This window comes from Mycteria americana, chromosome 6 (genome assembly GCF_035582795.1).
Source record: "Mycteria americana isolate JAX WOST 10 ecotype Jacksonville Zoo and Gardens chromosome 6, USCA_MyAme_1.0, whole genome shotgun sequence".
Classification (NCBI taxonomy): domain Eukaryota; kingdom Metazoa; phylum Chordata; class Aves; order Ciconiiformes; family Ciconiidae; genus Mycteria; species Mycteria americana.
In genome coordinates, this window is record NC_134370.1 from 29,352,406 (window position 1) to 29,379,335 (window position 26,930).

A 26,930-nucleotide genomic window follows, 5' to 3' on the forward strand; every position below is an offset into this window, starting at 1 on the left:
CATTTCATCTCTGAGAACAGGGCCCTGCCCTTATATTTAAAATAAAAAACCAAAACCCTTCACTTAAGTGCCTTAAGGTTGACATGTGAAATATTTACCACATTTTATTTCATAAAAGTTACTGTATATACAAAAGAGACCTCAGCCAGTGAGGTCTTTCTTAGCTCAGTCCAAGTCTTTCAGGTTGTAAAAACACGTTCATTTGATGTGCTTCAAAGTCTGCAGATCAGATCCAAAAATCTCAGGCTCTGTTAAGCAGAGTTGTCCTAGAAGAAGTAGTAATAAAAAATAAAATTATCATCTTTTCTACTACAACAAGAAGTTTTACAGTTTTGATAAAGGTTGGCAATAGATCTATCTTGCATCATTAGCTGGAAGCCTTTCTTCAAGGGATAGATTTTCAACTGCTATAAACTGGAATACATCTATGAATTCCAATAAAGATGTTGGCTTTAAATTGAATGAAAATTTAACCTTTGTAACATTACTTCAGGCCCTTTAAGATGTGCTCAGGCAAATAACATATGCTCCTCTGTCATCCTAAACTATTGCCGGCTGAACAGCAACAGATTTAATGCAAGGCACACTGCATGGGTGACAAGTGAAAAGCTTATGTGGACTTCCTAACACCGGGATCACTGGGAAAACAGTGTCTCATCTAGGACAATACAGTCATAATGTAGCTCAACTGCAGCTCAGGACATATTAGACTTCTTCATTCATTCTTTATCTGGGACAGATATGTCAAATCTAAATGTTTAAGGGGATTTACAAAGGTCTAAATCTCTCTTTCTGCCGTGGCCTCAGTATTAGAAGTAGTCTCATCAAAATTAACTGATCTCATCATGTACACGGAAGAGGTGCTTCCCCCTCTCAAAGGGAGGAGGAGTCATTGAGACTTTCTCCCTTGAGTAGGCTGAAAATTAGAGTATTCATATAAAATGTCATCCTTTTATAAGATTTGTAGGTGTGTAGGTATGATAAATGATAGTACCTTCTCAGTATCTTTATATATTTGTTCTCCTGAGAAAAGCATGACTGAAAACTGCTACAAATATAAATTCTTTTACTGTATTTGATAGCCTAAACAAAGCATATGCTCTTTCATAGTCCCAGCAGTGATCCTGCAGCCTGAACTGATCTGGCTGGAAAAGCTGTATCAAAATCCAAGCCCTACTGAATTTTTTCAGATTTCAATTTTGAAGAAAAAATAATTATATTTGGGCCAAAATGGTCTTAAGCTGGGTATGCAAATGGGAGGGAGGAAGCTGATGATCACATGCCTGCGTATGTCTGCAAAAAAGACTCATGTTCTGAGGAAGCTTCATACCTGAGTGTTTTCCAGCTGTCTTTTTCCATGTGGTTTTCTGGACCTTCACTTTCAAAGGATGCAATGAACAGAGCTAGTAAATAAAATAAGAACAATCAGATACATGGATTCTTTAACTGGAAAAAAAAAAATTAAAATTTACAATACAGCAGGTTTAACTTAGCAGACTTCATAACGAAGCTTATTCTCATCAGAAGCTGATACAGAAGTGATAATACATACTTATCAAATATTTTTTTGCATGTTAATTTTTTTTCATCTGCATATTCTATCTGCATTTCAACAAGTAGGAAGACTCGCTATAATGTTCAATAAAGGATTTCACCTTCTTCACTATAAATGGGTGCTGTGAGTAGATAGCTCTGGATCTTCTTGTCTTTTTCAAAAGGGCACTCAACCTGCTTCCATGTCAGGAAATCATGAATCTGTCTTGAAATTTCCCAGAATTTCTGCAATTAAAAGAATATTATTAAAATCATATTTGTTTTCTTTCAAATATTAGTTCTTTTGTTTCCATTTCAGAGCCTCTCAGTCTTGCTCATATTCATGCTTCTTCTCTTATTATGCCTTACTTGGTCTTCTTCTTTGTTATCCTTTCTTACTGCTCCCTTCATCTCCCCCTCTTGCTCCTAGCTCCTCATCTGTTGTTAGCCTCTCAAGTTTAGAATAGCGTATCCCTGCTAACTACCTGGTCTTTTGCATTCAATTCTTTTCATTGTCAGCCTTTTCTTCATATATAATAAAGTGCTATTGGCCTGTTTTCTGTGTCTTATCTCTAAATTAGCCTGCGAGTGGAACTGGTCAGTAAATGGTTTTTATTTACTTACTTTACTTTTTAAATTTCCAATCTTAAACTTAAATGAAATGTGACATATCTGATTTTTTCATAAAGCACTTTTTAAATTTAAGAAATAATCAAAATGACATATAGAAACTATAGATAGCCTTTTCTTCCTAGGATTTTAAGAAATGCATGATTAGTTAGGGTTTGTCTTGTATATTCTGTGTGCTCCCCTTCCCCTACCTAGCCTTAATAATGGCAAAAAGCCTCAAAACTACTTTTGACAGGCTGTAGTCTTTTGGATATGTATGCTTATTAGTCAGGGAGAGAGAATCCAGAACCTGTAGAACTCCCTTGAAGACCTCTACATACCATTTGCTGATTGTGTGTAGCATTTATAGCTACTAACCTGATGAAGTTAACTCAGCTAATGCTGATGATTTTGGGTGAACTTACCTATTACAATTTGATCAGATATGACAGCTTGGTGCCACAGAAAAGCTTACTTTCCATTCTTTACTGCCTTCCGCTTCCCCCAAACCCTTTTGAACATAAGGCAGGTGCAGGGCTGAGGAGTGGCAAATTTTTGTCTGCCATCATACGTGGTACACCAAAATTCTTACACTTCTTGATTTCAGGTTCTTTCCTTTATTTTAAATGTTGCAGGAGTACAACATTCCTTGAATAGATTTCCCTTTCCAATTAACTAACATTAAATTATTTCTGTATTACTTAAGTAATTTTTAATGCTGGGAGTTTGGCTTCTGAAATGCTTATTTTCTTCTCAATCTTTTCATGCATCAGTTTTGGTAACAAATTAACATTATTCCAATCAGTTTCTGCTTAGGTGAATTTTATGTTTTGCAGTGCATCTGTCCCATTTCATGTAAAACTACCAAAAAATAATCTCTATTTCAGTACATTTTAAAACTAATCTTTTAACTGAAGGCAATTACATTCCAGCAGTTTTATGGATTCTCTTCTGTACATGCAGTTGTGGATCTGCTGGTTATGTAATATAAACATGGCAACTGCAAGCACTAGCTTTCTATAATTTCCCCTAAATAATGATAACGCTTTATGTCTAGATCACAGCAATGCTGAAGGACTTGGTAATATAATGAGCTAGAAGTTCAAAACCAGCAAATGTTTGTAATGTACAATGCTTAACTAGCATTACAGTTTCTATAATAGCAAAATCCTACCTTGAAGTTTATCTGCCCATTGGGCAAGCGGTTCGTATGTATTTTGTGCAGAAAGTAGATATCTTTAATAAACAGGTTGAAAACTGGGATGACTATTTTCTCTCGATTGCTGTTGGCAGTCTGAGATCGCTGTGCTGCTCCTTGCAGGGCTGTGCGGTAATTACAGAAGTTGCTGGATGGATCCATGTGATGCTGTTTTTATGGGGGGGGGGAAAGGCAGTCAAGTAATACATATTTCCTAAATATAAAAAGCTTTGATCTAACCATCAGAGAGTTCATTCTTTCAGAATTCGTTGGGGCCCTTTTTAAACTTTCAAGATAGAGTACCTTATACTGATCAGGTCTGGATTCAGGTTTTTCTAATTTCTATCTTGTTTGAAAGGAGGGTTCTGTACTGGCTTTACATTTATGCTTTGCTTCACTGGTTAGTGGAAGACTGAAAGGAAATGATAAATGACTGTCAGAAAAAAACAAAAATTCTAACTTGCTGTCACCAATCTTTCTGATGACATTTTCAATTAAGTTTTGTTTTCATTCAGATCTCCACTAGATGGAGTACTCTACTTAGTTTTAAGGGTAGCAAAATGCCATTCACTCGAGTGAAAACTACCTTGATGTTAAATTGGAAAAAATATGCTAGGAAGAAATAACCTAAAGGAAACTTGCATCCACTTTTTTACAGGCAAGTAGGGAGTTTGAAATTCAGGAAATGCTCTCCCTCATGTTTATATGCTGGTCACCACTGCAGAGGTGCCTCTGTGATCTCTGACTTAGTAATTCCACAGCAGAAGTTTGGATTAAACTATTTGGTGGATTTCTATATAAAGTCTAAACTTTATACATACCTCTAAAACATCAAATTTAGCTGTTTTGACCTTGGACCAAGTTTTCTTTAGCCGTGCCACAGGACTCAAGTTCATGCCAGCTGAATGGAGAGAGAAGAGACAAAGAAAGAAACAACTGAGTTGAAAAAATATAGGGCTAACATAACTCTGTGTTTATGTACCCGCACCACACATTGTGGAAGGCAGTTCAGCTTGACAAACAGAAGTTGTAGCTGACACTCACCCACCCATTAATCTGTCACTGTACATACTGCCCCTGTAGAAGTGTGCATGCTGCTGTGGTCAGACAATTTAGGGCAAGCATAAGCATAGTCTTGCCAGTCAGGCTGTAAAATGGAGTGCCTTTTGTCACCTGTGTTAAGGATACTCACAGATAATAGCCATCATTGAGTTGAAGTTTCCAATATTGAAGCATTCTCTTGCCACATCAATGAAAAATTCTACCATTCTTGTACGCTGCTTTTTCTTTACAACCTGAGAAAAAAACCAAGATCTGTTAGGAGGGAAGGGATGGCCTGAATTTTAGATGGGATGTTCAGACAAAGGCATTGTAACAAGCTGATTGAATAGACATTTCAAGACTTTATCCAGCTAAATCTTATGATGATATAGGCCTGAGGGTATTTTGTTAAGATTAATTTTTAATAAAATAGCAGAAGTATTTGGGGCTACTATCAATTTTTTGTCTAGTTGGGGGGGAGTGTAAATTTTTGTTTATACATAAAGTTCAATGTCTTAGGGAATCATGTATAAACAAGCTGGACACTTTCAGCAATTTCCTGTTACTGGAAAAGGGAGATAACATGAAGCTGCTATAAGAAATAATATATACAAAAAATTTAAACCTCTGAAGAAGGGGGGAAAGCAGTGAACAGACTTAAGACCAGGGGCACGTAACCTGAATGTGAGAAAGAACAATTGCCATGTCCCCATTTTCTCATTTTACTGTGTATACTCTTAATGACCTCTTGAAAGCAGGTAGTGATGATGATCAAATATACAAATTCCCACTCAAGCAAACATGCAAAGGATCTAACAAGGGATGCTGAACATCTGCTTTGCAGGTTCTTTTATAAATGGCAAAGCAAAATTAATATATAGCACTGTCTCCAAACTTTGTTTCCAAAAGCCATCAATCTTTCTCTCCCTCTCTTTGTTTTTTTTAAAGCTAGTATTATTGCCTAGATTACATTCATCAAAATCTTTCCCATATTTAGATCTAGAAGTTTGCTCTGGGTTATACAAAAATATAACCCAGGCTGCTGAGTGATGACTGCAGACTAATTCAGCAGGGTATTCCTTTTTCTTTTTTAAAAAACCCCTCTTACCTAAATACTTCAGTTTCTGTGTCATATCAAAAGAAAATGGTTCAGTTGATATTCAGTCAATGGCTTGGCTTAGCGCTCGGCATGCTAAAACCTTTTGTTTGGCTGGTTTATGAAATGTATTAGCCATACCAGCCAGCTCTGGAAGATGTCTTGGTGTGTTTTTGCAATAAGTTTCTGTGAGAGCAGAAAATCTTAAGAGATTAGGATCAATGTATCAGACTTCATGAAACTGCAGTAGGCATCTGGATTTCCACAGAAGGGCTACTGACCAAGCAGGAATAGAGAGAAAATTTCCCATTTGCTAGAACTGGCGCATATTAATAGGAATCTAAAAAGACAGAGAATACATATGCCAAAAAAAAAAAAAAGTATGCTGCCCCAGAAACCCTATTTCTTTGCTTATTATATGACAGAAGTTACTTTAACCTCTAAGAAGACTGTTTTCCCTCTTTTTTTTTTTTAACCTCTCCAGTAGTCCACTTTCTTTCCAGACTTCTGAAGAAAGTTTGTTCCTGATTTTTCTACAACAAAAATGAATATATGATAGTGCTAATGATATGTAAATGCAGTGGAAGGACAGCTGTTTCTTGGTAAATCTGCATTTAAAGATGAGTATCTCAGAATTTATGGATGTATTTTATTAATTAAAAAAAAAAAAATCCAAAAGAGCTCCTAACTCAAACTCCACACAAATGCTATTTCAGTGCATGACTAATGCTACTATGGAAGCTACACAAAATTAGAGAATATATGCAAAGCCCAACATAGCCACGAACTCCTAATCATATAAGCATGCAAATAATTTAATGCTTGAGTAATGTCATTATCTTTAATTGCACTGCTAATGTTTAAATCTCTATTAGACCACTGCCTGCCTTTTGTCCTTAAGGCCAGGATCACTTTGCTATCTTGTTTTCTATGAATACCTACCCGACAAATCTCTGTAGCCACCAGCATGCTGAGACAATTGAACCAATTGTCATAGGCCTCCAAATTATAGGTTTTGGTCACATCGCCTCGGCACTGTAAGAGAACAGGCCACATGTTAATCCTATCCTGTATCATAATAAAGTCAATATACCAAAGGATAAACTTCCTTTTCATGTCTTGGTAAAATCTTGTTGGGTATTTTTTAAGGCATGAGCTTAAAGAAGGTTAGAAAATGTCAGCCTTTCTTGCACAGGGTATACTCATATCATGAAGGTTCTTCACCCCTGTTATTCTTTGTTTCTTTTTCCCTCTGTACCCCTTCTCGTACCTTGTGATTATCCAGGGAGTCCATGTGGCTGACAATCTGCATCAGATCCTCTGGGTAAATGTTGCTCACCCTTTCCTGTGTTTGGAGAGATGAGAGATTGTCACTGTACAGACAAACAGGGAGTTCAGTGAAAAATACATCAATAAAGCCAAAGTTAGGAGAACATTTTTGTAACTTTCATCTTCCTACAGTGTAGATGTGTGAGGTGTTTCTATCAGTGTACCTAATTGTTCTTGTTCGTTACTTGGTATTTTTTTGATTAAAACATTGGAGGCTTTCGGTAAAGCCATAGCAAAATTAATATTGATGAGTATATTAATATTTAGTAAATGGAAAATGAAATAATTCACGCAAATTAGTGTCTCACCAGTTCAATATAGGTCAGCTGCTGTGCCAAGATCAGAGGGTCACAGCACACACTCAGGATGTCCTTTTGAGTTGACTGTGGCTTGGTTTTGAGGATGGTGCCTTTGTCGGTTACAGGTTGCCGGAATTTCTCTCTGATTTCCTGGTACTGGCTCCGTGCGGAGAGGGCCATCAGGAGATTCTGTGTCATCTGGCTAATGATCTTTTTCACTGTTCCATTTTCCTAAGCAAAGGCAGAAACAATGACTGCTAAAAACCTTTAGCTCTTGCAGACACAGATTGCCAAAGAATTTCTGACTGGGAAAAATAAATGCCTATTACCATTTTCCTTCATCTTATCTGAGCTGATCATCCTGTAACAAATGAACTTGCCCTAACTGCCCACACAACTTCCTAACGGCATTGTTATGCCTGCCTGCCTTCCCAACTCTGTTTCACTTGCTTGGCTGGTCTGCTCCTCGTGGCAGTTTTTGGGTAGTACTCCATTTCAAAGGCATCAGGGTAAACAGGGTAAACAGTGGATGTAGTGAAAGGTGCTTGAGTTGCTTGCACAAGGCTTCTTGGATCCTCTGTGTACCAAGTGCCAAAAAGCTCTTTCTCGTTCTGATCAGACACAATAATGATCAAGTCTATCTAGCCCAGTCAGAATCCAGGGAATTCACGTTATGTCCAGGAATATACCCCTAAAATACCCTGGGCTTGGCTTTGAACAACTATAGCATCCGAAGATGTAGGTAACAGCACAATATACATCATGTTCTTGGACAACTAAAATGCCTTTCTGTTCATCAGGTGCCGATTTTAAACATAGGATCTTTAAGGATACATACTGGTAAAGCCTCAGAAATATAATCCATCTGCTCAGTGTTTTGACAACTAAGGCAAGCTGAATTCTTTCTGCCATTGATTATTTGTGTCCTATAGACATTTCTTTATGAGGTCAACCCTGAAGAGCTAACTTGATCACTTTCCTACTCCTCTACCCCTCCTGTTACTGCTTTAAATGACCCAGGTTCTCTGACCCTGTTCTTCCTGCTGCTGGAAAAACTAATTCTACCAAAGACAGTTCTTCTCTTTCCTACACAATTGTTCTCTTGCTTTCATGCAAATTATTTCTCTTGAAGTTAGCCACAAGGTTAACCATTAGTTTACAACCTGCTGCATTGGTTTCTGCCAGTCAACTGGATGCACTAGAAAGAACCGCAATGAATCTGTGATCGTTCAAAGAAGCCACTAATGTGCAGTGATGACTGAAATTATGTAGCAGATGTGAGAGATGATGACTACCAAATACTTGTATATTGCATGCTATAATTAAGCAATAATAGTGTCAGAATGTTGCTTTACAAGGCAATAATCTGACTCCCAAGTGAAATCAAATGAAAAGCTGAAGGCAGTGTAGCTCATCTTGATGAGGCAACTGGATTACTACTGAACAGCAGCTGGCTGGAGCCATTTCGGATATTGTGCTACAAGTGTTCAGAAATGCCAAGGGAGCATGGGCGGGGGGGGGTGGGGTGCTAAAATAAAGCACTAATTCTGCTCTCTGGTATGCTGAGCTTTCTATTGTAAATCATTTAACTACAGCTGCTATGCCTGACTTACCCATGTGTCTGGAAGGAGGCAGACTTTCTTTTAGCAGAATCAAACTTGAAGGCAGGTGAGAGTATCGCAGATATTATGTGAAAGTGAACAAAGGAACTGCAGTGACATGAAAAACTATGGCTTACTTAAGCTATTGTGAATTCATTACCATCTTAATGCTTAGACAAATGTCCTTAGAGTTTTAGCAGTTTCTTTTCATTACTAGTCTTACCCTCAATTTTCTTACAACTTTGGAAAATAAGTCAATGAGTGTACAATAATCTGTCCTTGTTTGAGTTCAGACAAGACATTTATACTTCATTTGGGACACAACCCTGGCTGTAGCTATAACTATTTGGTATGCTGTCTGATATCACTGATACCAAAGCGGTCAGGACAAGCACCTGACCGCTTTGTGCGAGTTCTCAGTTCACTTTCTGTCCTATATATGGAGAATAGTGTCCTAAGGGGATTTGGAAAAGCTTTAAAATACAAAATAAAACCCCAAGCCATTCCCATAATCCCTTGCTGAGACACAGTATGGGTGATTTCTTGTGGTAACATACTGAGACCAAAAGCTGCTTTTTGTCAGTGTCAAATTATGTTTCCTAGGGGTCAGATGTGGCATAGCTCTTCACTGATCAAACTTGACTTGTAGCCTTGTTAAGGGGATAAATACAGTGATGCTGTAATTAATGGATGTCATCAGATGCCTCAGACACCAGGGCACTGAGCCACTCCATGAAGACGTGTTTTTCTCAAATGACAATTTATTCATACATAACAGAGTGGGAGGGAAGGGAAAGAGAAAGAAAGACCACAACTTCTTTCTAAGTCAAAGTAATAGACAAATTAAATACTAAGATAAGATACAGTAGTATCCCTGCCAACAAACACCTCTTCACCCTTGTCTACAAAGGGAATAGAAGGTATATTATAATCCTCTTTCCTTTTCCCCTCCTACTAAGGCACTGACATTTTCATAGTAGCATCCAGGTAAACAGCTTTGCTGACGCAACAAAACTGACATACTTCCTTTTGACAACTTGGTAACACCTAATTGTATTGTGTCCTATCACTGATTCATGCAGCACTGTCAAACCTGTTGTTCTTCATTTTCTCTGTACTTGAGTCAATAAAAACACATAATACAATTGCCTTCCCATTTCCTGCTAATTGTTCTCAAAAATATCTTGAAGTTGTGGGTTTAAAAACAACGAGAAGCTTCTACTTCTATAAAAGTAAGCCTTCATGCTCATACGAACACTTTACAATTACTTGCCTTGCAGTTCTTGACTATATCCTTCCTCTGTCTATTGGTAGTTACAGTGACTTTCTCAATGAGAAAAAAGTGTAGGGTTTGGGGCGGGGACAGACAACAAAACAAAAAAAAACAAACAGAAAACTAACAGTCCTTGTTTTATTTGAATTTGCTTTATCTGTTTGCTTTAGAAAAGTCTTTTGTGAGGTCTAGTTTTCTTCATAGGCTAGAAACTCAGAGCTGTTAAGAGTGGTGATTGACTAGCTAGCAGAGCTCAAATATAACTTCCTTAGTGGAAATACTGTGCGTGTCACTTGAAACATAGCAACAAAACAGTTGCTGATTATTGCTAGGAGCTAGGAATGAACTGTTCAATAATAAGCATCTTCACCTTGAGCAAGAGTACATTTGATACAACTAGTTGATATGTCTTGCGGGCTTAGATGTATAGAGTAGTAACAAAGTATAACGGATGGTACATAATTCATTATGAAAGTTAACTATATTGTGCCATTATAGTCACTGTTCTTTCCTTTCTCCTTCTGCACCACATCCATTTTTCATATCGTCGTGACTATTTTGTCTCTTCCTCTTACACTTAGTGATTATACATAGACAGTTTCTGCTAATGGACCATTAAGTTCCTCACTCAGCCCATGTCCTGCAGTTACACTGACAGCTTAGCAACTGCTACTGTAGTCCATTTAGAAAATACTGCATGCAGGAGCAAGGGTTTGTATATAATATGATAAACTATATATAAAGGTTGACAAATATTGCTTTCCGACTTAATGGTTTTTCTGCCCCCCTCCCCCTACCTCATCACATTGTGTGATCCTGTGAGCAATCTCCTTCAACTCTTTCATGGATTTTTCATCTTGGAAATCATAGGGGAAAGTTTCAGTCCATTCCTTCAGGAGTTGAATGATTTTGGCAGCGAAGGATTTTAGCTTTGCCTAGAAAGAAACAATGAGTTGATTACTGACCGTAGACCTTTCTGACTGCAGAGTAAATTAGCTGATGAAGGTTCACATAAAACTAGAGACACCCTTGAAAATACTTTGCGTTAGTAGTAGGTGAAGAGGATAAAAAAAGAACATATTTAACTGTGAGCCAGATTCCTAAATAGTATGATTTAGCCTCCTTTCATGATAGCTTAATAATATCTCTTATCAAACACTTTGAGGATATTTTCAAGGTTGTATAAAGGCAGGAAGAGGACAGAATAGTTTAAGTGACTTACTTGATTGAAATCAATGGGACTTAAGCTGATTTATGCCATCTGAGGCAGCAGTACCTTAGCGCTCAAATTCAAATGCATACGAACTGCAGCACTCTACCAAGCATCTTTCATGAGAAACGTCCACAAAGACATTTTTGTTCTATAGAATTTATCAGACCCTCCAGATTGAGCTGTATATTAAAATAAATGAATGACAGGAAAGATGTGTGTGTTCTCTCCGTGACATCAAATCAAAATGGACTTTGAAAATAAAAAGTATTGGCTCTTACTCAAAAAACTATCAGCTGCAGAAAGGGGAGGGAGGGCTATTTTCTAAGTTCTTCTGTTACCTGTGAATCTTCTAAGGCTTTTCATCAGTTAGACCTGAACTGGATGCCAATTACTCCACTATTATAGAAATAGAGAGCAGCATCAGTAAATCCAAGGGAGCACTCTTGTAAAATTGGGAGTGTGAGTGCTAAGAACACTTTTAACAAACAAGAAGACTCAAAACTTAATTCAGGTCATACTTATCCTCCTACCCAACTTGTGATGCACTGAGGGAAAAAAGGAAGTTTTTATTTGTGTTTACCTCCGCACTTTTGTAAGCTACAGAAGTCCCGCTACACAGTAGTTCCTTCTCCCCATGCACAGTGCGCTTTCCTCATTGCACTCTCCATCAGCCTCTTACGGGTTACGAAAGTGACTTAGCATGTGAGTGTTGCTACAGGAAATCAGTGTATTTTCTTTTAAGACAAATAGAGAATGTCTTCCAAGAATTGGTAGGAACTCCTGCTAAAACAGCATCTGATCATAGTTGTCCCAATTTACTTAATCAAAACCAGAAGTCAACCAAACTAAGCTATTTTTTTGCATTTTTTTTACATCTCACTAGTATACAGTCAGTGGGAATATTAATAATGATTAATAAGAACTTTGAAGTTAAACCATGCACCCTGGAATCCTCAATCTGAAAATAAGCCAGTGCTCCTTGTCAGTCTGAAAGGAATTTTCTTGCCTTTTTTTTTTTTTTCCCCAGAGCTGCAAATTGCACTCTGCTAGCATGCTTTTCCTAGCTGGTTTTTATTGGTAGCATTTAATTGATCCTGCTAGTAAGAGAAGCGCAGAATAGTTGGATAGTGAGGGCAAAAAGAAAACATCAGCATTCTTTTTGCCAGCAGTAGGCATTCCTGCAAAGCACTCTCTGCCAATGCCGTTCTTGTGGAGCCCAGCTTGAAGGTATTTCTAAACAGTGTGGGACAAAGTTCCAGATTATAGCTGTCTGTCCTCCAAACTCCCGTTGTCATCTGCCTTGGGGAAAAGACAATTTATACTTCTTTGCTAGGAAATGCATGGAGCCTGACATTATTAAAAGAATAATCTGTAGGTGGTGATAGAGAATTAATTAGCCAGCCAGTGTGCTCCATTCAATTAAAGTTAACAGGTATGTGCCTACTCCACTTCTGTTTACCAAAACCTGCTACAGAACTGTTTTTTAGTATTAATTATCCTGACTATCCTTTCTTTTCAACTTTTGAAGCTGAAAAAGGAGGGAGGGGGCAGGAAGGTTCCAAAATCCTTCCTTAGGCCATGGCAAGCATCTCATGAGTTGCTAGGGTTTGCTTCCTTCATGATGGAAAGCTAGGCATCTGTTGCAAGACAAACTGCAAACCATATTACTCTTCATGTAATTACTCTTCAGGTGTAAAAAAGCTTTACGTTTTATCAGATGCTTTTAATGATCATGAAAATAAGGTATTGTTTCTGAGAGCAACACTAAAAAGCATCAGTATAGTAAAACGAGATTCCCGTTTCATGTGCACTCTGATGAAACTCAGAGCAGCGTGACAGGCTTGATGCATGTAATTTGTGATAACCTAGATAGAAACCACACAAATACGTGGGTAGCAGCACACATTTTCCTTTTTGTCAGGATTGCAATAAACCTACCAACCTACTTTTTCTGTAGTCCTACTCCAGATGTAAGCCTCCCCTTGTGAGGCCTGACACAGAGTTCTCTGGAGTCTATGGGAATACTTCTCCCATAAATATTTCTTTGAGAAGAAAAATACTTCTATTAATTTAAGTATGGTGGATCAGCCCTGTTCTGCTGAAAGGGGGAGACAAGACAGCACTGAGAAACAACTGCCTATTAGAAAGGAGGGCAATAGCAGTACTGTGCTTGCAGGAAAGGGAGGTTTAATGACAATGACCCGGTTATGAGTATTCTTTTGATTTTTGGTTTTAAAAAGGAGAATGTGTGACAAAAACTGAGGGAAATCATAATTTTTGAAGGGACTTACATATTCCAAGACAGGCAAGACAAGCTTAATAGAAACTAACTTCTACTTTCTCATTTTATTTTTTACTTCTTTAACTTTTTATTTAAAAAATACCCTTGAGCTGCAGAAATAATGCACCATAGGTTTAACAACAGCTTTTTCCACTGAATAATACTATACAAGTGCTTTTTTCTGTGACAGTCTTGTTTGGGTCTTTCCAATCTCTAATGCACTTCTGGAGAGTTAAATTTTGTCTTTATGGTCAAGCTTAAACTGTGAAACCCTTCCTTTTTATGAGTGGCCAAAAGGACCAAGGCGCACTCCAAGACATCCCAGAGTGTTTTTCTTTTTAATCCATTTTTCTCTGGGTTGTTTTCTATAGGACTCTTTGGCTAGCAGTGATGTCAAAAACAAAGGAATGGTAAGTATTGTGGTGCACAACCTCAAAACCTGGCTCCTTGCCACTTTTTCAGCTCACACGCTATCCAGGCAACAAGTCAGCCAGCTTCTCCTTTGGTTATGCAAATCTCTTACCAGAAATGATCAGAGCTGCTTTAACTACTTTTGCCAGCTATTTCCTGCTACGGAGCCGGTTAGTTATAAGGTGATGGTAGCTGATGATACCTTAATGGGTATGACTGTGAACAGGTAGAGTGCCTTGAGTCGAGAATTTCTATGCTGCATGTGAAATGAGCTCTTATTCGTTGCCAGATAGAAAAACAAATGTTTGCAAATGCTAGTGGCCAAATTATTCTGTAAAACATACAGGTGCTTGCAGTAGAGGGCAGTAAAGTAGTCATTTGAGAGAGATGTCAGAAGTGTATGTAGTGTTTTCCAAAAATTTTGTGTTTAGTGGGCAGGAAAAAATTACATTTCATATTAAGCGGGTAGGAAGGGATCAAGGGCATAGTAGGAAAAGCAACCAGCAAAGCATGTAAATCAAAGCAGCCTCCCAAACATTCATGCTTTATTGTGACCCTGCTGTTTGTTGGTTTTCCTGTAGGCCCATTTCCAAATTGTCAGCAGAAGGTGTAAAAGTGTGAGTGTTTGGAGTATGAGCTGCTCTATTTTACATCCTGTTGTTAGGATGTAACGGTATTTCATTTCAATGTGGAAGCCATGATTTTTTAACACATCTGCTGAAAAGTCAGAATAATACTACTTTACAACTAATATCTTTAAACAGCCAGGTGATCTAGTCCCCAGATACTGTTTTAATTTTAAAATATCCTAAGTAAGGAGATTGTTATAAGATGTATTGTTATTCACAAAAATTTCATCTTATATCCCATTATTTTTAAATCCAGGTATTTCACAAATGTATTTTGACACTAGCTACTGACAGCAGTATTCCTCTTCGTATGTCTACAGATCAGGTCTACTCATTTCATGTTTCAGATGGTCCCAGCATCTCTTACAAGTTCCTACCTCTGTTGTTTAGTTACATGTTGCTGAGGAACCACTACAATTTACAGAGCATCAGTTTGAGGTTGCTCAGTCATGAACTAGTTTGGCAGTGGTGATGAGAATGGTTATCACCTCTGTGTACAAAGCTGGATACAGTGGTTCTTGCACCTTCTTTCCCCAACCCCTTGAATTCCCTAGCACCTACGTGACGAGTTACATAGCTATTTGGTGAGTAGATCAGGGGACTAACCTGGATGAAAGTCACTTTGCACCAACTGGTTAGTTTTTCCTGTGGAGTAATTATGTGACATAATATGAGACTGCGCCCAGGAACAGTAAGGGAGAAAGAAGCCCTTAGGTCAGTATTGCTGTCAAAAACTCTGTATTGTCAAACCACAGGGTTGCCTTTTGTGCTCCCCACTCAGAGTCCTGATGCAACAAGAAGAAAACAAAATGGGACTATCATCATGCTGAAGATTAGGAATGTGAGCATGTAATTTCTCACCATAGAAGAATGGATCCAAAACGTGCCCAGGATTTGAACAATTTAGGTCTTTAAATGCTTGCTGATTTCGTCCTTGTTTCTGTCGCTCTTATTTGCATCCCAGCTTGGACTATTCTGGCACTTCAATTTCAGTCAAAAGCCCTTCGATACCCACTTTCCATAATGGTGAGACTTGGATAGATTTAAGTGCATATCATAAACTGACCCAGTTTGGTTTCATCGGTTGTAGTAAAACTGTATGGTCACGTGTCAGCACAGGCTACCATTTTAAGTAGTGCATCCCTTAATTTTCATGAGAGGTAACTTTCTGATTTACTGTTACACCAACTTAAAACACCCCACCAATAACCTACAGCAGAGCACTCAACTCTAATAGGATCGTGAGGGTGACTGGAGAAAGGGGAATCAGATTCAGGAAAGACCTAACCTGGTGAAAGCCCAAAAGTGCAAAGCAACTTGCTGGGCAGATTTCATGGCATATACACATTGCTCCAGTGCACAGCACCGACCTGTAGCTCATGAGCAAAGCTGTATTTCCAGCCACTGTATCTGACTCGTAAGGTAGTACATAACTGATGTTTGTGGCTAGCAAAGAAGCAACAGTACTTCAAGGAAAAAGACCCAAATCAAAATGCATCCAGTAACACATGGCAATTACAATTTCAATTTATTCTTTATCAATCTAATTAGCTTTACAATGAGAAGGAGAGAGTGGGAAATAAATGACAGCAGCACAGCTAACTGAAGGACATAATGGTTCATTTACCTTTTCTGCCTCAGTCCCCGTTTCTAGCTGCTGCTTCTGTTTAATGCAGATCTGCCCCACTTTAGCCAGGAGCTCGTGTGGGTGAATGAAGACTCGTGAGCTCAATAGGAAAGTGAAGATGTAAGTCCTCTGTGGAAGCAGAGAGAGAGAGAAAAAAACCAAACAAGTTGAATAACTTTAGCAAAAATAATCTGTCTTCCTTGGAAAAACTATTCCATAAACCAAAAATGTAACTTTCCTTCATTTAAACTTTTTATAATTTTTCCTTTCTGCAGAGACGTGGTGGTCTTTTCTAGCTCTGTTACAAGGAAATGCTGTAGGCTTCAGCACTGTTAACTGTGGTGTTTTCAGATTCCCAAATTATTTCCCTTTAAAATGACAAACATAAGATGCCTAACTAGTCATCGCTCACCAAAAAGACAAATGAAATATGTCCAATGTAGGGTGTTATGCCTCTTGAACACCACTATTTCTGCTGCTTTGTTTCTTTAAGAGTGATTGTTTTTCATTGAGCTGCAGAAAACTGCTTCATGTGTATTCCAAACCACAGCTGTAATTTCTTCATGTATGGGTTTTTTTCATTCTTTTTTCCCCACAATCACTGACACAAGCTTTAGCTTAGACTGTGGCCATATGACAATAATTTAGTGTTAAGCTTGACTTTACTTATTTAAGGCCTGTTTCAGAGTCTTTTGAGTACGAACACTGCTAATAAATACCAATAATTATTACTTCCCATTAGAAATAGCCTCTCCATTTGTATTTTAAAAGCTGTAATGCATTGTATTCCAAATCATGCTCTGAACCGTTTAGTTGAAGTGAGAATGCCTTTCTGCCCTAGTCTTGCTCAGGTGTTTGAAACTTGGCTTCTGTATTTGAATGTAATTGCCTCAGTAATGACAGTAGCATCTCATAAGCACTTCTGTTTTTCCTTTAGGCTTTTTGACAAAATTTGGAGTTAGGAAATTGTAGGGGATCTCCTTGACAATGGATTTCAATTAACCTTTGTTATGTTTGCAGTGTGTACTGTTACTTTGCACCATGTTTTTAGAAATGTGATTTGGCAGGCTGCAGCCAGGTGTGCACATCAATAGTCAATGTGTGCATATACCACCTTGGACTGGGCAAGGAAATTGAGACATCTGAAAATTTCAGACTAGTTGTCTAAAATATGGCATCTCTACTATTAGCTACCGAATTCTGCTGCTTGCAGTCTCTAAAACACACTTGTACTTAAACAATAATGGTATCTTTAGGACTCCAAAAAGGTTATGGGGTTTATCTCTCTAATCACAATAAAATGTGCTATTAATGAAAAATGTTTCCACTTCTTTAATACTCAGTGTGCCCTATAATATAAATCTAGCACTAAAAACCTCCAAATATCAGAAGGGGAAAAAGGAATTTTTTTTAACAAAATAAAATTAACTAAAAGTCACAGTGTTCTGGGAGTGAGTGAACAGTAAAATAGATTAAGTACGTATCTATTAAACATCCAACTCTGTCCTGAGCTTGTGGAGGAAGCTAATGAAAGAACAGAGTGGAGTGTGATACAGCAGAGGTATTTAAAATGCTCATTCTGATTTGAAGATCTTATTAGTACTGGGGTTCATGTATTAAATTAGGAATAGCATTAATTCTGTACAATCAAAACTGGAGTTAATCCATAGTCTTTGCCTTGTCTATTGTTTATGGATAGAGGAAGAGAGGAGGAGAAGGGTTAACCAGATGAACAGTTTGGGTCAGGTGCTTGATTAGTGCTTCCACTGATGCCTGCAGAAGATGGACAGCTGGGGCCACCTAACAATCGGGCTCTCAGTGACTTCGAGCAGGTGGCCACGGTAGTGACAGGACACTGACAGCATGGCCTCCCTTCTTGATGGCATTGTTGCAAACATCCCACACAAGTGTACCTTGGGAAAATTTAAGAAACTGGGCTTCTGTTTGCTATTTTGGTGTGTCTTTCCAGAATTTCAGAATTTATTTTTATGTTTACAGTGACAAAAAAATTGAAGTTCATTAATTTGTAGAAGAAATTCAATGTAGCTCTTACACCTGCATCTGGAAACAGTTGATGACATTGTGTCAGCTTTGGAGACGCTTTCTAAAAATCTATAGTAGTGTATGTGGTGTGTTATGGGCACTAAAACCAGGCTGAAGAGCTAACCTGATTCACAAAAGGGGACTTTGTTGTGTTATGGGACAACATATCAGATCTTTTATTCTTATATATATGAGAAAGATCCCTAAGCTGATACACTCCCCATTCAGAATGAAAGCATGAGAAAGAATAGTGTTGGGTTGTGAGATTTTTTTGGGGGGTTTTGGGGTTGGGTTTTTTTTCGTTTGTGTTTTAAACTATGCCTGGTTATCCTCTGTTATTTTTTGTAGCCAACTGCTCGTGTTCATCTCTATTAGTGTTGTCCCTGAACATAAAACTGTGTCTGGACTATCTGGGAAAGGAATTTAGCTGTGGGTGTGTCAGCTGTCACTGGGCTGTGTGAAAATTTTTGTTCTGGAAACATGAAACAGCCCCCACTTACCCTATTTTGCATTTGAGACAATCAGGGAATTTAAAAAAAAAAAAAAATTATGGTCATTGATACTTTCGTCCTTTCCCCACGTTCTTGTTTTGGGAGTTTAGAAGCCTGTCTGAAAAGATGCCTGTATGTATAAGTAGTGGAGAACCACAACTTAAGCCACGCTGCCCTGCCAGTGACCTTCGCTCTGATAAGCTGGAACACATTCTTTTAAGGAAAGATATAATTTTGCTTCTCATACTAATTCTAGTGTTGGTCTCCTTAGTGGAAGTTTGTGTGATGTGGGACAGCGTTTATCCAGAGTGACTCTGAGAAAGGCCCACTCAGAGTATAATTTCCCTATTGTTATACTGCAAGAGAAGTGTGACCCAGATGACCTGTGCTTTTATTTGGTCTCTTTGATAATGTTTTATATGATGTTCAAAAATGTACCAAATTGGCAAGATGCAGGAAGATGCATGGCCATAAAAGTGCACACTTTCCATTTTAGGCTTGCTGATGTCTCTCTGTAATCAGTAGTATCTGTACTGGACCCATGCAATGCTTTTCCAGACAACACTGGACTGGTACATTTTAGAAACAAATTATTATTACTTCTGGAAGCTATCCGCTGTATTTTTATTCCATTTTTTAAGTCACTTAACTGGAACTAGGTTCAGTACTTTGGAAAACAAAATTGTTCCATTATGGTCAATCAAGATATGCTGGTTTACAATATGCTGGTTTACAATATATCGGTATCTAACTGGGGGGGGGGGGGGGGGGGATGAGACGACGGGGGACACTGATACTTTTATCGCTTATGCTGGCATAGACAAGGAGTAACTGCAATTAAGAACGAAATTACAAAGATAGGTCTGACAGCAGTATTGACCCCCATCTCCTTGCCTCTCTGCTAATAGCCACTCCTTATCCAATAATGAAAATTCAGGCTGAATTAAGCCATGCATTTCAGCTTAGTGGTAGGTCTCAGGGGTTAGGAACACCGTTGTTTTGGATGGGAAATATTTCATACTAATGTCATATGTCTTATCTAGATCAAGGACTTCTGTGATTTGTTGCACCTGTACTACTATACAGATATAGGCTAAATGTTATAACAGTGTAAAAACCTATGCTCTCTCACAGGCAGTCCCCTAATCATGAAGAAGATGGTTTGGAGAAGGAAATTTAGCTATGAAGCTAGCTGGTTTGACAAAGAATGATTTAAAAAATGCTTCCATAAGCTATGAGATTGAAAGTTAAGCTCCATTTATCCTACAAAAGTGACAGGTATTTGGGAAGAGAGGCAAAAAAAAAAAAATCCCTTCTGCGCTTGGAACAACGTAAGCTGACACAAAAGGGGCTTGTGGTTTACAAGAGAATAAGAAGCCAGATTCCTTTAGTGCCTAAAGTTGTTGCTAAGAGATGAGCTGAATTATATTAAAAAAAAAAAAAAAAAAAAAGGAGAGAGCGCAAGCGCACAAGACTAAAGAAGGAATTGTTACTCTCTGACCGAAGAATGCACTGATGTCTTCTTGAGGAGGGGAAAAAAAAAAAAGAAAAATATTTTCTGTGTGCACTCACTGCTCATTCTGGAACTTCTTGCTTGTGAAATATTTTCTTGAAACGTTTTCTTGCTTGGGCACAAGGGTTACAGATTGGTACATTCCATTCCTAACCTCCCGAACTCCGTCTCATGAGCATACATTTTTTTTCTATGTGCTGAACAAGTCCCTGTACACAAACAAGCCTCAAAAGAGCAGTACACAAATGCAGGCCCTTATCTTTCCTGTCCTCCCTTGCCTGTCTTGTGTTCTGCCAACATGGCAAATATATTTTTGTTTTGCCTCTGTAACCAGCACAGAAAGATACTCTTGTGTTTGCTTTCTCCCCCACCCCCTTTTTTTTTTTCTGTCTGGAAGGTTACTGTGATCTTTAGCTTCATGTCCACACAGGTGGGAATGCCTTTTAAGCATTGTGCTCAGATGTACTAATCCAAAAATTTGGATAAATACTGCAACTTACAGATTGTCACTCTGAAACTAAGGTAATCTCTGCTCACGTTACCAATAGCTTCTCTTGGTGAGAATTAACTGGTGATGCCTTGCTGCCTTTCTTAGCATGTGTAGCCAGAGACATGAGACTGAGAGGTGTTTATACCTTTCTCTTGAACATACAGTATTGGCTACTCTTCTGATAGGATATCAGGGTAAATGGCTATTACTCTAACCCTCTGTGGCAACTTCCCTAAAAATAGAAATGAGCACGAAATTAAGTATAAACATGCAACTGAACTGAAACAGAAAACTTGGATTTGAAGATGACTCAAATACAGCTCCTTCTTTGTTGTTCAAAGCTTATTTATCTACTCATTTTATAATTAATCCTTTCAGCTAAATTGGGTGATCTGATTTAACTAAAAGAATGTGTCCTGCTGTAGAGGAGATGAATTTGGTTTAATGCTGTTTTCCATCTCTCTCTCCCTGGAGTTCCCTTGATTGCTTCTGTTGTATCTCTCTCAGCTGTCAGCTTGCTGTCTATTTAAACTGCAGCCTCCCAGGGTGGGGTCCGTGACTGCTTGGTTTGCAATGCTCTCTTGCAGGGGGTATGGGATAGCACCATGGAAACTAGCAGCATTCCAAAATAAGCTGTAGACCCCTTCAGTAATGCTCACTTGATGGAATCGTTTTCAGAGTAGCTGTATTATAAATAGATCCTATGTTACAAGTTACAATAAGGGATGTGCATTAGCAGCTACTTAAAAAACTTAGCTATATTCCAGAAATTCAAGCAGCAAGTAACTATATTCTAGTATTACACAAAAGACAAGGAACCGACTCCTCAAAAGGCTTAACTACAGCAGCCTAAAGCTATTCCACTGCTATACCATACCAGCTCTACCTGCTGCTTTCTTCTGCATCTGTTCTACAATATGGACTTGGGGCCAGGGAGCAGAAATTTAATATCTAACAACGGTTATCCCTCTGTGTCTTATAAAGGACTTGGTACTAAGTCAGCATCTGTCAAAGGTAGTGCAATTGTACATTAGCCATATTTAAATGCAAGGTTTGCGATTACTTTTGAAGTGGAATATTAGAACATTCTGGTTTTGCTTTTTTAGTCTTCTGGTGGTTGCTGGCAATTCTGCTGCATATATCCACTGAACTCTCATATGAGGAGTCCCTTTTTCGTGCATGGCGATTTGTGTATACATGGGTGGTGTATACATGGGAGCTCGGAGGGACTTTACCGTGACTGATGTGAAACCACAGTAAAAAGTTCTACACAAATTGAACTGAGAAACATACAACAAGATACAGCATGGCCCACTACCGCAAGCGTGAAGTTCAACATACAAGTTAATAATGATTGCAATTTCCCGCCCCCTTGTTAGTCTTTACAAAGAGCTGGGATGCTTCTGCCATAGCTGCCCCTTTTTCAGAGCTCAGATGGAATATATGCTATATAGCCGCTCTGACCTTTGGCAACTTGTTTAAATAACATCTTTCATTAATGGGTACAAGGGGTCATTTTAAGTGATAAAGTGATCTATTAATAATATACTAGGTTCAGAATCTTATTGCATGCCCTGGAGTTATAAGTAGTATTTACTTCAGGGGACTGCACTGAGGATGTTTAATCAGTTGCAAAATTATTTTCAGGCTCAGGAACATATATTATTACAGTGCTGGCCCATTAAAATGTCTTGAGAAAGAGAGTGTTTTAATTAAAATCTATTTTTGTTTTTTTTCTGATGGCCTAACTAGGAGATACATAGAAAATTAAGGAAAAAAAAATACTAGAGCTGATTTCAGGTCTGCTTCCCTAGGCAGGAGCTGGTTAGTAGTTAATCTTGGCTGTATTAGAGCTAAAGCAGCTTAGAGGGATTGAAAATTCTGTGGCTAATGCTGCTTTTAATTGGTTCTTAAGGCACCCATTTGGGTTCAACACGGCTTTATCTTTCTAACAAGTGTTCTCATTTAAAAACAGAAAGGAGAGTATCCCCATTGAGCAACATCTTTAGTGAATGAATATTGCAGGTAAAATAAATGCATCTTAGCCTACATCTTAATCTTGAATCAGATGGAGGTAGAATTTCTTGAGGAAGCACCAATCCAGACACTAATGCAGGAAAACCACGGGTAGAAAAAAAAACCCCTTCAGTGCCTACTTACATCTGGATAATAGTCCATGGTGGGCACTAGGCGCTCTATCAAGGCCTCCAGTGATCCAGAAACAAGGTTCCCATCCTGATAAACAGGGTCCACACACCTCTCCCCCATATCTGGCTGCACTTGTCCACTACAACTGGAACCAAGCATGCTGGAAAATATTGGCGTCTGGGGCATAGTTTCCTGCAGAAGCGGGGACAAAAAAGAGAGAGGGTTAAGTTTTGGGATGTCTTATGTGTGGGTTTTATAGAGGCATACATTAAACACAATTACATAGTTGACTGAACGCAGCCTGGGCATTAGCGCTAAATTCTGAATCCAAGCAGTCACACATCTGTAAGCTGGCTTTGGGGTTTGAAATGCACTTTAAACTATGTCACTGAGGCTGTAGATGCAGAAGCTGTAAGAATTTTCTTCACTGTACTTGACTTCTTTCTCCCCAGTTTTCCCCTGGCTCTTTATGCATAAAACTATCCAGGGATGAAAATGCAAAATGCTTTCTGAATTTCAGAGATACTGAAGCAGTACCTTAGTGAACAAACAAACAATACTGTGCCTTAATGTCCCTCTTTTTACTCTTTTTGAAGTCGGATCTTTTGCCAAAATACTTGACTTGTGATGATAAATCCTTCACTGCTTCTGTAGGTAGATGTAATCCAGGTCTCGACAGAAGTGCATCTTCTCTTGCACATAGGTATCACTGGAAACAGTGGAGGACATGCTGTCTGAACAAAATTGCCTTTTTTTTTTTTTTTTTGGTACATAAACCATGAACCGAGTGGAACTGAATGCTGTTTTTGCTTACGAAACAAACCTGCAGTCGCAACACAAAAGCCACACGAAGGTTTGGGGTTTCCACCTCCCTCCCCTTGGCCACAACCTGTATCAGTATACCCTAGTTACCAACTGCGAGTAAACTGTGGGGGTTGTTTGTTTGTTTGTTTTAAACTGGCTACAGCTTAAATATCTGCAGAAGGCTAAACAAAACATCCTGCTACTACATGTAAAGGTTGAAAATACTATTCAGCATCAGTACCAAAACAGTTCCCCCTGGCTGCTGAAACAGTTAAGGCTGTTTAGAAGGTAAAGTGAAAAGAAGGCAGCGTTAACTCTGTAGCTGCTGTCTCACCCTCTATGAAACAACCATGATAAAGTCACACTCTGAAAAGCACTTATGTAGATAAAAGGGATTAGGCCATTACCAGTACCTTTTAAACTGACAGATGTTTCTAACTGCACTTGTGTCTTAGACATAAGTCCTCTCTTTCTCTTCAGCAATTTTTCAAAAACTAGTTTAAGAACTGAAACCGTTAAATGCTATAAGGGTTTTTTAATTTTTTTTTTTTTTTTAGGTAGCGCGTGAAACCATTGCAGAGCAAAACTGTACGTTATATTCTTTTAATGCAAGACACATTATTCCTCTCAAACTCGCCAAAGTGATCATTCATGTTTACAATCTGGGATACAAAACATTTTCCTGTTTTTAAGCTCAGATGAACGCTAGGTGCGTTGGTAAGTAAAAAATACCAATATTAACGACATTAGCTCATCAAGGTGACAGATTTACTTTCATATGAGGCTGCTAAGTAGAACTGTCTTGTGGCTTTAACCCCAAGACCTTTATGTATTTATACGTGACACAGATATAAGGCACGTGTAATTCCCTGTAAGTTAAAACACAGCAGCTGTTTAATAGCGACCAGGGAGACTACTCTGAGCAGTGGAGTTCCGTTTCAGAAGTTCAGGACATAGAGTCAAATAAAACAGAAAATGCAGGATCTAACAGCATACCAAAAGAAATGAAAAATGACAATTCTGCACAAACAGGCATTAAGGTTACTCAGTATTTCACAGATTTATCTGTTAGGCCTAAGCTTTGCAGTACACAACAGTCTGACAAATCACTGGAGCGTATGATGAAGAAGCCAGCTTTGCTATGCATACTATGTAACTCGCCAGTAATTTGTTTTTTTCCCTTTTAAGGTCCATAGCAATAGAGCTGAAAGCTACTTCTGGGGCTGGACAGGCTGTGATGGGCACTTCTGGCTAATAATAAGAAGTTGCAGAGGGTTTTAAGGGAAGTTAACCACCAACTAAGCACCCACTGAAAAGGTGCTTTAGGAGGAAACGTATCCTGTTTTTGCCATCAAGTGTTTTAAACTCCTTTAAGATGTTCATTGTTGCGTCAGTTTTGTTTTTAAAGACCCTTTTCGGGAGCAGCCTGTAACGATCTTCGCCGGCTGGCAAAGGCCGGGAGCCGAGCCCTGGCTCTCCCGGCGGGGCTGGCTGCTGCCACCAGCACCCGTTCTCTGCGGTGCCAGCTCCAGCCTCCCCGGAACAGCCAAGGGACGCCATCGGCCGGCTCCCCCCGCGCCGAGGGGGAGGCAGCCCCCGCAGGGAGGGCCGTTAGTGCCTCTGCGAACGGCCGCAGCGCTCTCGGCCCCTGTAATCCACACGCTTCTCTGAAACCCGCATACTCTCCGCACACACAAGCCCCCGGCTCCTCGGGGGCGGAGGGCGGCGGGGAGCGCTGCGGCGGCCGCAGCCGGCGCTCGCAGGCAGCACCTGCCGCCCCCTGCGCCCTCCCGGCGGCGGCGGTCCGGCGGTCCGCCAGCCCTCCCCGGGGCCCCGGACAGCCCCCGCCCGCCCCTCCCGCAGCACCCCCGCTCCGCCGCTGGCGTCCCCCGCGCGGCGGGACCCCGCTCCAGCTGCGGGGTGCGGAGCGCCGGCTCGGCCGCAGGGCAAGTTCTGAGGCAAGCCCACCCGTCCGTTTCCCTTTGACCGTTATGGGGTTTTCCCCCTCGGCACCACCGAGCCGCCACCCTGGGGCTCTGCCCCGCCGCGCACTGTCCCCCCGGGGACCGCACGCGGGGAGCGGGGGGCACGACGGCAGCGACCGGCCCGACGCGCTTACCCTCATTTTCCTGGGCGACGTGTACATACGCGTGGACAGGGGCGGCAGCGCCGGCGGCCCCGCGGCTGACAGCTCTGCCCGCCCGCGGCGGAGCTGCCGCCCGCCCGGCGCGGCCGGCCCGGCCCCGCTCCCGCCGCCCGTGACGTCAGGGCCCAGCGCGGCGCCCTGTTGGCTGAGCGCGAGCGTGGCCGGTTCAAACGGAGCCGAGTCAACGGCACGGGGGGGGTGTGTGTGTGGGGGCGCGTGGGTGTGGGGGGCTGCGGCCGCCTGCGCCCCACGAGGCGTTGTCGCCTCGGTCCTCTCAGCAGGGGTTGGGCTTACGCTGGTCTGACCGCTGTGTTTATCTCAAAGGTACTTTTTTTTTTTTTTGAAGCATTTAATCTTTTTGTTGTTGGGTTTGTTTTGGTTGGGGTTTTTTTTTTCTGTTTGGTTGGGTTTTGGTTTGGTTTTTTTTTTTTCTTCCCCACAAAAACGTTCTTAAGCGACCAGGCCGCTTGTTTTTTATACCCCAAGCGCTATGTGCGTTTCTGAAAGCTCCTCACCTGCCGGTGCTTTCCCACCTACGGTGGGGAAGCCGCCCCAGCGCGGCGAGGGGCTGCGTGGCCCCGGCCGCCGGCAGCTCCCGCCCGCGGAGGAGCACGGCGCGGAGCCGGCAGCTGGCGAGGGCCGCGCTCCTCACGCGGCGCGGCCTTGTGCGAGGCAGCGCGGGAGACGTGGCCCGGGAGACGTGGGGCGCGATTCTCCCTATTAAGCTGTTTATGCCAGCACGCGTGGCAGCACCCGCTGTAATTACTGCAGCACTGAGGGATGCCGCCCAACCCTCCCTGCTAATAATTGTTTTTATTCTTCTTTCTGCTAGAGTTGTTTCTCTTTTCAAATTGCCTGGGCCAGTCATCTGATAGTTCTGGGCTGGTCATAGGCTGTAGGGCTGGCGCTGGACCAGCCCCTGTTGTTTCACACGCAGGCTTGGGTGCATAACTAGAATCTGATCTCCCGTGGAAATGCTCAGTGGGTACATCCAGCCGCCCCACAAACTCCCTCACCTATGCCCAGGAGCAACTGAGGGTTGCCATCTTTGCAGCCTTCCCCCATATAAACATATTTTTCCCATCCTGTTTCTCATTTTACTTGACTTGGGATGTTTTAGTATTGTCCCAGGCGTTCATTAATTTTATTTTTATT

General features: G+C 40.4%; 1 protein-coding gene across 1 annotated transcript; it reads right to left on the minus strand.

The window, feature by feature from the left end:
- Positions 1-86: 86 nt before the first annotated feature.
- Positions 87-25,907, minus strand: RASGEF1A (RasGEF domain family member 1A). The gene is made up of 13 exons (XM_075505196.1): positions 25,749-25,907; positions 22,838-23,017; positions 16,141-16,269; positions 10,777-10,914; positions 7,115-7,336; positions 6,748-6,822; positions 6,420-6,512; positions 4,533-4,635; positions 4,162-4,241; positions 3,317-3,508; positions 1,656-1,779; positions 1,331-1,403; positions 87-266 (listed from the first exon to the last, which is right to left on the minus strand). The coding sequence occupies exons 1-13, from the start codon at positions 25,773-25,775 to the stop codon at positions 242-244; spliced, it is 1,461 nt and encodes a 486-aa protein (XP_075361311.1). The 5' UTR covers positions 25,776-25,907; the 3' UTR covers positions 87-241.
- Between the last annotated feature and the right edge of the window lie 1,023 nt (positions 25,908-26,930).

Excerpts from the sequence above, each read along its gene's own strand:
- RASGEF1A (XM_075505196.1), bottom strand. The coding sequence starts at position 25,775 with ATGTACACGTCGCCCAGGAAAATGAGG. Across the intron at positions 16,270-22,837 it reads CCATGGACTATTATCCAGAT|AGGACTTACATCTTCACTTT; the intron begins GTAAGTAGGCAC and ends CTGCTTCCACAG. Across the intron at positions 1,780-3,316 it reads ATGGGCAGATAAACTTCAAG|AAATTCTGGGAAATTTCAAG; the intron begins GTAGGATTTTGC and ends TTTTAATTGCAG.